Genomic DNA, 10,179 nt, shown 5'->3' with positions numbered 1-10,179 from the left:
TTTCCCTACTCTGGTTTTCCAACAGTTTGAGCTGGATATTGAGCCCAAGGTGTTCCTCAAGCCATCCCGAGTGAGCAGCACTGAGCTGCCACACAACGACAGCCAGGAGTTCTCGTTTAGTGACGCAGCCACTAAAGGTATGCAGCCTCTGCGGGAGACTGTGTCCGAGTTTGAGATGCTAGCCCGAGCAGGTAATCACACCTTCACTGCTACCTGTGCTCCTCCTTCCTCCCCTCATCATCCTCCCCACACGTCCCTTTCCTGGCTCCTTGGGGCACCTGCACAGTAACCTTAAATGTCTTCCTGATGTGTTTACCTGTGGTTAATTGTGTCAGTACTAACAGCAGACCCTCAGTGAGCTCTGCTCTGAAGCTGGGGGGATGCTGGGGGTTGGGGGAAGGCTGGGTTAGAAAATTTGCCAGGCCAAGAGGCTTCAGATCGACCACGGGTGAACGAAGGCTCTTGGCCTGGCAGGTTCCTGCGATGATCGGTGTTGGGTATCTCAGCCTGAAGCCCCTGTTCTGAGCCATTCACTGTCCCCTGCAATCCACAGGGATCCCCTGACAGCAACATTCCTTCAAGCATGAACAGGGTTTGGGCTGTGTTCTGGGTGCTGAGCCAACACCAGCACTTGGAGCTGCCGATTTGCTACAGTTAATTAATCCCGAAAGCCACCAAGCGGGTTTTGGTGGATTGCGATACAGTGCTGCTGTTCCACTCAGATGTTCCCTGGCCTTATCCCACCCATTTCCTGCCTGACCTAAGCTGCTCAGGCCCTGTAAACTCCAGAGGGAGATTTAGTAGCTTTGTATTATTTAAAATGGAATTCCAGTGGGGAAAGTGGTTAAGGTGCACAATCTACTAAAGAATATTTATCTTAAAATAGAACTTGGGACCTGGATTCTTTGTCTTTTTCCACAAAATTTGCCAAAAATTTGCCTCTTTCTCCACACTGTTGTCTCTGTGAAGGCTGGAATTCTTTGCTCTGCAGATACACTGGGGTTGTGGCTATGGAGCAGGATGAGACCGGACAATGTCCTGTTCCTTGATCTTGCAGTGGATTTGCTTGGTGCTCATCCAGAGCTCATTAATCCTGAATTAAAGGTCATTAAGACCAGAGAGCAGTAAATGTTTTTGGTGCAGGACCTTTATTGCTGGTGCCCGGGTTCTGAGGAGAGTCACGTTGTGCTGGGCTGGGGCACTGGTGGGAAGTCCCTTGTTTTGCTGAATGCCTGGTTGGAAACGTTCCAGAAAAGGAGAGGGAGAGAACAGGCTGTTTTCCAGATTAGTTACAAAATTCACATCTTTAAGTCAGTCCCAAATACCTATTTTATTGTTTTTTCTAGGTTTTCTGTCTTCTCAATGCACCAAATTTGATGTTTAGTCAGAATATTTTACCATGAAAAAATATTTTATTCTACAGAGGAAGTAATTGTTTGTTGATATTTAAACCCTTGATTTCCTTTTGAGCTTAAAGCTGTTTATAATGGAAACAAAAGACAAGCCCAACAGCCCAGCTTGTGTTTGCTGCCCAGTAAGGGGATCAGGGGATCTCTGTCAGTGCTGGGTCAGGTGTGGCTCTGTTCAGGTCTTGTGTCCCTTTAACTGTCGCTGTGGTGCCGGGAGCTGCCTGACAGCTGCCTCCCCCCTCCTGGAGATAGACCCTGGCAGTCTGAAAGAGCAGGGATTAAATTGCTTGGCTCTGGCTTAGTGGGAGGTTTTTTCCTTTCAGAGATGATGTAGCAAAAAAACCATCTCTTTGGATCCTTCCTTGGAGAAAAAAAAAAAAAAGGGGAAACTTCAGGCACCACCAGTTTTTGGGAAAGCTGTAATTGCTGCTGCCTTCAGTTCTGACATGTAATTGCAGCACTGACCTCAGTCCCCTGGGAAGTGCAGGGTTCTTGCCTCTGGAGCACTTACTTGCTGTCCAGCAGGTGTAAAGTGGATTTTCCTGCTGGTTCCCAAACAACGTGGGAAGCAGAAATTGAACAGAGCAAAAACAAGCGGCTCTGGGCTTGCCAGGCAAAGATGTGGGCAGGTTCTGGGCAGAGCTTGGAACTGCTGCCCTGAAGCTTTCCTAGAAGTCTCACATAAAGGACTAATGTCAAGGGAATGGGCTGCAATTCCAGAGAGTTTGCATTGATTTATGTTTAATTGGCTGAGGGAAGCCTGGAGCCCGCGTTTGCAACCAGTTCCCTTTTCAAGAACATGATGGGAGGGAGGGAACCCAGAGGGGCTGTTTCTTCGTGGTGGCTGTTTGCAGATATGGATGTTGAGTCTCCCTGTCTCCCCATGTCTCTCTCCCAGTGTGGCCACAGGAAGAGTACATTGTGGAATACTCTCTGGAATACGGCTTCCTGCGCCTGTCCCAGAGCACGCGGCAGCGCCTCAGCATCCCCGTCATGGTGGTGACCCTTGGTGAGTGGGAGGCAGCCCAGGCAGGGCAGGAGGCTCAGGGGTGGGTGCAGGGGTGGGTACCTGCAGTGCAGAGACCTCCACACCATCTCTGGGAACTCTTGCTGAAGTCGATGGCACTCGCTTCCCACGCGGGAGAGCTGCTGTGCGCAGCCTGTCTGCCTTTAGTAGGTCACAGCTTTCCAGGAGGAGCCTTCTGAAATGGTGGAGCCTGGTTCAGTGAGCCCTGATGTCATGCCCAGCACAGTTTTCCCACATGGACCAGGGAAGAGCTCTCTCCCTGGCTGAAGGCACTGAAGCTCTGGGCTCAGTGTGGAGCAGCAGGGTTTGAGCCTGGTGGCCAGAGCAGCTGTGCAGGTGTTGGGGACAGTGCTCAGAGATCTGTCACACCGTGTGTGCTGCTGTGCCCCTGTGAGCACCAGCGGGTCATTTCCCTGAACAGTGTTCTCTTCTCCTGGTGTTTGCTCCATTAAAACTTGTCCAAGTCAGGAACACAGCCTCAGACCTTCTCGTGCCTGTGAATCTCTGTATCAATCAGAGTGGAGCTCGTTACTTCCTCCCACTCAAGCTGAAGCAGAGCTGGATGGGGGTTAAGCAGTTTTCCTGTGCAGTCAGGGTGAGCCCAGGAGATAGGCTGAGCCTAGAGGGTAAATTCCCTTTTTGTCTGTGCCAGCACAGTGTGATGGCCCTGACAATCCTTAAGGCCCGACTGCCATTAGCACTTTAATGTGGCTGGATCTGTCAGGGGGTGACACTTTCCCTCCCAGTCCTGCCAAATTTGGTTTTACTGCCTCAGATCCACATGCAGGTGCAGCTCTGCTGGCACAGGTATCCTTCACCTCGTGCCTTTGTGGCTCCAGGTGTGAACAGTGTGAAAGGGTTTTTGTGTTCTCTCTAGATCCTACCAGGGATCAGTGCTTTGGGGACAGGTTCAGCCGCCTGCTGCTGGATGAGTTCCTGGGCTACGATGACATCCTGATGTCGAGTGTCAAAGCTTTAGCTGAAAACGAGGAAAACAAAGGTAAGGCCTGGAGGAGTTGCAGCAGCGGCTGCTAGGAGCAGTGGGTGTTTGCTCTGTGGATGCCTGACTATCATCTTCTGACTATTGATTAATCTGTAATGCAAGGAGCAGCTCCCTGTGTTATTGTCAAGGACAAAATGAGAGAGGCAGGAGGGGAGAGGTGTCTGGAAATGTGATTTCCTCCCGCCTCACCGCCCTGCATGACAATGAATGCTGCCCTGAGGATTTGCTCCAAATCCTGTTTCTTTAGCAGGCACTGGAGCTTGGTTCTTAGTCTGCACATTAATCACACTGAGCTCGTGTTCGTGCTTTTTCTCCAGGTTTCCTTCGCAATGTGGTGTCCGGGGAGCACTATCGCTTTGTCAGCATGTGGATGGCCAGGACGTCCTACCTGGCAGCCTTTGTCATCATGGTCATCTTTGTAAGTCACCGTGAGCCGGGCAGTGCCCAGCCTGGTGCTGGGCAGCGAGTGGTTGGTGCTACAGCAGAGCTCTCATCTGCTTTCAAAGTGTAGTTGGTGGAGGATGAGGCTCTACTCTGGGGCATTTTTTTATTTGGTTGGTTTGGTGTTTTTTTTAGTTTCTAAAGTCCACCAGTGAAATGAGCGGGAGAGCTGACCTAGAATGCAGTGCTGTTTCCATTGTCAAAAGGGAGCTGCTGTTAATTTCTAAGTGTCCTTAGTACACTCCAGCTGTCAGCACAGGGCGCAGACATTTGTCCTCTGAGACTTTTGAGAACAGCCCAGACTGATTTGCCAGGAGTGATCAAGATAAACCAAGTGATGATGTGTGAGATGAGGTGTTCTCAGATACACATCAGACAAGATCCCAGGCGATAACTACCCCGTGTTTGTTGTCTTGGGTGGCTGTGGGTGACTGTCTCTTTGTGTGTGGCTGTCCCACCCACTGGGGCAGGTCTGTCCACAATCACACTGTGGGCACTGAGGAGTGCAGGGAGGTGCTGGGAGCTGCGGGAGGAGCAGGATAGAGGACGGGAGAATCCCTGCTCCCAGCTCTGTGGGTTGGCGTGGCCACAGCGCAAACATTCAGGATTGGTCCCTTTACAAACAAATCCCTTACTGTCTGTTCCCCTGCAGCAGCACAGAGATTAATTGCTGTTTGTGAAGCCCTAATTACTCTTTGGGAAATGGCTCTGCACAGCTCCAGCTAATGAACGTGGGATGTGCAAGCCCTGGCTCGCCCGGGCCTCTGCCGCAGTGCGATTCCGTGTGACTCCCTGCATCCATGGGGCTCTAATCTGCCTCCCCTTCTCTCTCCTGTTCCAGACTCTCTCTGTCTCGATGCTGCTGCGCTACTCACACCATCAGATCTTTGTCTTCATTGGTAAGGACTGGCTGAGGGGTTTGGGTTGTGCTGGGCACTGTGCCTGCTCCAGCATGGGGTGTTGTAGAGTCACAGCAGGTTTGGGTTGGAAGGACCTTGAGGATCATTAGTTCCAGTTTAGAAGGGTAGCTTCTAAATTGTACCTGCCTGAATCTGCACAGGGAATACATCCTCCTGCTCCCAGTCACTGCACTTGCCAGAGCTTTTCTCTGTCCTGAGAAGTATTGGCTGGGGACAGAGGATGTGGCTGCACTGAGTGGGCAGTACCATGGGGTGGAAGGTTTTGTGACCCCCCCCATCCTCTCTGTGCCACAGCTTGTTTTCCCTCTTGCAGTTGACCTGTTACAGATGCTGGAGATGAACATGACCATTGCGTTCCCTGCTGCTCCACTCCTCACTGTCATCCTGGCTCTGGTCGGTAAGGACTTGCCTCACTGCTTGTGTCTGCAGCACATCCCTCTGGGATCTGTGGGAAGTCTAATTCCCTGTTCCGAGCTGGCCGCGGCAGGTGGTTACTGTGGCTGCTCATCACAAGGCAGAAGGCTCTGGAATTTGATGGCACAGTGAGCTCCATTGTCCTTCTGGGTCCCCTGGAAAAGCAGCAGTTTGTTGGGAAATCCCAGAATCCAAAGCTTTGTCTGTCCCTGGAGCTCTGTTGCAGATTCACACTCTGTGGCCACGTTGCATTTGTACAATTTAAATTTAAAAAGCAGCAAAACCCCCCCTGAAATCTGCACGGCGGGAGGCAGCTGATCCCTGGGACATTGCAGGTGGAATGTTCTTGGCCGTAGCTGCTGCCATAAGCAGAGCCCAGTTACCTGCCCTGGGCAGGTGCAGTCACAGCCCTGCTCCGAGGTGACAGAGAACCCCTTCCCATACCCTGCCATGTGCTGATGTCCCCTCTGTCCCCAGGTATGGAGGCCATAATGTCCGAGTTCTTCAATGACACCACAACCGCATTCTACATCATCCTCATCGTGTGGCTGGGGGGGCAGCAAGACAGCGGGTGCGGCCACACCAACACCAGCAAGAGGCACTGGCTCAGGGAAGGGCTGGCTCTGGCCACATCCCCTCTGCCTGTCCTCCTCCAGCTGCTCTGAGTCCTTCCCAGCACCCTCAGGCACAGCAGCCTCCACTCCTAAGGCTGTTATCTGTGTGGCTCCTTGGCAGCTGCCCCACACGTCACAGGGTCCAAAGTGCAATTTCTTTGCTTTGGGTTTGGGCCTGGATCTTGGAATCACCTTGATCTTCCCCAGCCCCTTGTTTTTTACTGCTGATAGACAGGCAACTCTAATTACCTGTTAATGAGTCTGTGTCATCCTGGGCAAAGTGCCCCAGCTCAGGCTGGTGTTGGGAGGAGAAGGGAGCTCACATTTTTCCTGATCTTTCTTGCCTTCTTGTCCAGATTCTTCTACTTGTACCACTTTGCCTTCTATGCCTACCACTACCGCTTCAACGGGCAGTACAGCAGCCTGGCACTTGTCACCTCCTGGCTCTTCATCCAGGTGAGTCCCTGCAGGGCTGCTGCACCTTGGGGGCGTTTGTCAAACTTCCTCTCAAGCTGGGTTGGAGGAGAGATCCTTATTTCTGCAAGCGATAGAATTAAGTGTGGTTTGGAAATGGGGCAGCAGAATGAGGCTGTGGAAGAGGGGATTATTGAATTGCTGCCTCCAGTCTAGCTGTGGGCCTGACAATAACTTGGTGCCACAGGGGTGTTGGGAAGGATTTCTGTCCTGTCCTTCTGGAATAAATCCCGGGGAGGGTCTGCCTTGCAGAGGAGCTGTTCGGGTCTGTGCAGTGAGGATGCTGGCAGAACCAGCTCCAAGCTGATGTCTCCAATATCCTGGATCAAGCATACTTGTTGGGTGTCTCTGGTTGTTGACCTGCTGCAGGGTGGGGACAGGGAATAGAGGATGGGCCAGAGGAATGCTGTCATCCTTCTTTTCCCAGCCTTTGAAAGGGAAGAGGGGTTGTTCTCTCTTGCCCGTCTTCAGAGGGAAACTATAAAGCAGCTTGCAGTAGTCATAGTGGAAGGGATAGATCTTTCCAAACTTGCTGCTGACCTTCTGGCTGTCAAAGCAGCTGGATTCTCCAGAAGTTTGGTCTTCTTGGGATGTGGTGGCCCAGACCCAGGGTGACGCCTTTCCCTTTCCTCCACCAGCACTCGATGATTTACTTCTTCCACCACTATGAGCTGCCAGCCATCCTGCAGCAGATCCGGATCCAGGAGATGCTGCTGCAGAACCAGCAGGTCGGGCAGGGCACCCAGACCACGCTGCAGGACAACCTCAACAACAACACCACAGCTGCCCCAGTCGAGGCCCCCGCGCCCGCCCCCCCCCCCCCCCCGCGCCTGCCTCCGTGGGCAGCGACCTGAACTGGGTGGCCGAGACGGCCGCGATCGTGACAGAGGCCTCGTTTCTGTCTGACCTGAGCACAACCCTCCTGGAGCCCACCATGGTGCACGAAGCCGTGGCCAACGGGACCCCTCAGGAGGTGGCCACGGCCTCCGGGTTGGTTGCCCGCATCAGGGTCAGCAGCGACCACCCGGAGACAGCCGTGGGCTCCATCACCATTGAGGTCACCTCAAAGTCCGTGGTGGCCGCAGCAGATGCTCCTCCCCCAGCTGCTGGGGCTGCGCTGCAGGAGGGGGCGGGCCCCAGCCCCTCCCTTCCCAAGCAGACTGAGGCTCTGGAGGGCTCAGACAGCCGAGCAAAACCCAGTGGCAAGAACTGCATGGGCAGCAGCAGCGTGGCAGAGCCCCTGCCAGCCTCGGGGGGGGACAGCGACCAGGACAGAGGTTTTGAGGATCGAGGGGAGAGCAGCCCCTGCCCAGCACCAGCAGAGAGAACACCCAGCTCAGAGCCAAGCTCCAGGAACCTGTCCTGAGCCCCATTGCTGTTGCTGTTGCCCTGGACTGCCGGGAAGGCATTTGGATTTTGTTTGTTACTATTTCTCACTTCACCATCATCCTTAACCCATGGATCCCTCTGAGCAGAGCCAGAGCAGCTGGGACAGAGCAGGGCTGCGGTGACCTCCCTTCCCTGGGGAAGGCATGGGGGGCTGTGGGAAGGATGGGAGGGTTTGGTCCCTTGGCCCACACAAGTCTGGGGCACCTCTGAGGCCACAGGTGAGCCAGCTGCCTGTTCCCACCCTGCCCCGCTCGTGCCCTGGCTTTTCCTTGTCCCCAGTCCCCAGCTTTGCCCCTGCAGCTGCGTTTGCAGTCCGGGTGCTGATCCCAGGTGAGAGCTGACCTGGGACAGGCCACGCATGTGGCAGCTTTGTGGTTAGAGTAGGAGTGGATAGAGCAGGCAGAGAGTGTCCAGCCCCCGTGGGAGAGCCACAGAAGCGATTCCTGGTCACCTTTCCTGCTCCTGAGGGGAGGAGGAGCTTTGGCCTCCCCCAGGCACAAGGTCTGCCCAGGCCAGGGCACAACCAAAGCAGAAGCTGCAGTTCAGCCCCCTTTTTTCTGTCCTTGGACTTCCCGTGGTGGGTGGGTTGGGAGTGGAAGGTGCTGTGTCCGGGTGGGAGCTGCCATCCCAGGAGCCATGAGTGGTGCTTGGTGGGTGCAGCCGTGCTGCAGTGGGTGTCTGGAGAGGTGTAGGGCAAGGGCAGCAGCTCTGTCCTGCACAGCTCTGCTCTGGATGAGGCAGCTGCTTTCCAGTGCCTTGTCCCTCCCGTGGGACACGTTTGTGTTTAGGATCAGCCCCATCCCAGAGGAGAGAGTGGCTCCTCATGCTTAGAGTGTTGCATGAGCTGGTTTAGCAAAGAACCAAAACACTAAAGCCAAGACATTTCAGCTGGTTTTCCCCCATTTCCCTGGCAGTGGAGGTGAGGCTGGCAGAGCCTGACCCCTCTGCCAAGAGGCTGAGCTGGGGGGGTGCTGCCTGTGGACCCCTGCAGAGGGGGCAGATCCATGCCCCGATGTGCTGGAAGGGGTGTTTGTGCAGGGAGGTGGAGCAGAGTGAGGCGGGATGAAGCTCTGGGAGAACCATGGTGGAACAGGGCAGGGACAGGAGGTGACACATGGGCACTTAGCTCTTGGGGACAGCTGGGTCCCTGCACAGTTGTCCCCGAGTTCAGTGTTGTCCCCCTATGGCTGAGCAGTGTCTGGAGTCCATCTCCCTTGGAGGGCTCCGTGCGTTTCAGTGTTTCCTTGTCAATAGGAGGGGGCTCAGAGCCCCCTCTTCACCCCTCTGCCTTTCCCACCTGGGTGCCCCATTTTTGGTTTTCCCTTTTGCCTGGGGCAGCTGTGGTGCTGCTCCAGGGCAGGGGAGACCCTGCTGTGACCAGCAGGTCAAATCTTGCTGCTGCCAGCACTCCTGAGAAGGGGACTTGTGGCCAACTGGCTCCCAGCCTCTGGAGTGCCAGGAATGACCGTAGGCTTTTCAGAGGAGTGGGTGGGAGGGGAAGAGGGGACACCAAACCAAATGATTTGATGAATGAAGAGTAGAGTTCATTCTATTTAATTAATGTACAAAATGTGTTTGTATATAATAATAAATATTATCTCTTAACAGCTCCTGCAGCGCTGCCCCATGTCGTGCCCATGGCTGTGCTGGGCTGACGTGTGGGAGTCCTGGGGGCACGGGGGTGCAGCGAGGTGAATGCTCAGTCCTGGGGGTGCCTCCTTCTGCCGTCCTGGGGTGTCACCATCTGTCCCCTTGCAGTGTGCAGAGGGCCGAGCACCAACCCTGTCCCGGCCATAGCTCAGTGATGCTGGGCTGCCTCCGCACCAGGGGAGGGGCTGCAGGGCTCCGAGTCCTTCCACAGCCGCCTGTGGTGGGATATGGGGAGCTATTCCTTGTCCTCAGCGGGGAGCAGAGCCCTGAGCTGCAGCCTGTCCCGCTCCCTGTGCAGCGTCTCCATCTGCACCCTCCGCCTGAGGAAGGCTCCGGTTCTGCTTTGCGGTGGCTCTTTGCGGCTTTGCCACCCTGGAGCTGCCTCTCCAGAGGGAGGTTCCGGTCTCGGCTTGTCCTCCTGCCCCATCCATGTGGGAGCCTCCTCTGCCTCTTCCTAATCGCTGCCGTCCTGCGGCGGGGCTGAGCTGGGCCTGCGGAGGAGGGAAGGGAAAGGGAAGGGTTATGCTTAGCCCAGGCTTAGCCGAGTTTGGGATGCTGCTGAAAGAGGAAAAGCAGACTTTGTCTTCCTTCGTCATCTTTATTTACGTGGTGTAAAACCAGAACCGGGGCACGGGGCTCGGCGTTGTCCGGGCACTGCGGGGACCTCTCATCCCAATTCAACCCCCCAAAAAGAACCTTCAGGCCCTTCAAACCCCCACTGCCGGCAGGAGGGACGGGAGGAACAGACAAAGGCTCCAGAGTTGGGGCAGCCCCGGGACATCCCCCCTCCCTTTTTCCTTCCACTCTCTCTGAGCCGGAGGAGAGGGGGGGCCCGCCC

At 54.9% G+C, this 10,179-nt stretch overlaps 2 protein-coding genes across 2 annotated transcripts in view; one reads left to right on the top strand and one right to left on the bottom strand.

Annotated features, from left to right (window-relative positions):
- Nucleotides 1–9,307, top strand: part of TMEM259 (transmembrane protein 259) — a gene marked incomplete at its 5' end in the record, with an annotated part of 12,096 nt that extends 2,789 nt beyond the window's left edge. Inside the window, 10 exon segments of the mRNA XM_017743811.1 lie at nucleotides 26–191; nucleotides 2,308–2,418; nucleotides 3,314–3,436; nucleotides 3,757–3,857; nucleotides 4,722–4,779; nucleotides 5,114–5,197; nucleotides 5,692–5,824; nucleotides 6,185–6,284; nucleotides 6,941–7,111; nucleotides 7,114–9,307. Coding sequence (XP_017599300.1) covers nucleotides 26–191; nucleotides 2,308–2,418; nucleotides 3,314–3,436; nucleotides 3,757–3,857; nucleotides 4,722–4,779; nucleotides 5,114–5,197; nucleotides 5,692–5,824; nucleotides 6,185–6,284; nucleotides 6,941–7,111; nucleotides 7,114–7,668 — 1,602 coding nt within the window.
- A 488-nt stretch (nucleotides 9,308–9,795) lies between these two features.
- GRIN3B (glutamate ionotropic receptor NMDA type subunit 3B) overlaps nucleotides 9,796–10,179 on the bottom strand; it is a gene marked incomplete at its 5' end in the record, with an annotated part of 5,512 nt that continues 5,128 nt past the window's right edge. The window contains one exon of the mRNA XM_008641081.1: nucleotides 9,796–9,832. Coding sequence (XP_008639303.1) covers nucleotides 9,796–9,832 — 37 coding nt within the window. The remainder of the gene's footprint in view (nucleotides 9,833–10,179) is intronic.

The sequence above is a fragment of the Corvus brachyrhynchos genome, unplaced genomic scaffold (assembly GCF_000691975.1).
Source record: "Corvus brachyrhynchos isolate BGI_N302 unplaced genomic scaffold, ASM69197v1 scaffold219, whole genome shotgun sequence".
Classification (NCBI taxonomy): domain Eukaryota; kingdom Metazoa; phylum Chordata; class Aves; order Passeriformes; family Corvidae; genus Corvus; species Corvus brachyrhynchos.
Note: the sequence above shows the minus strand (reverse complement) of the source record. Positions and strands in the feature narration are given on the sequence as shown.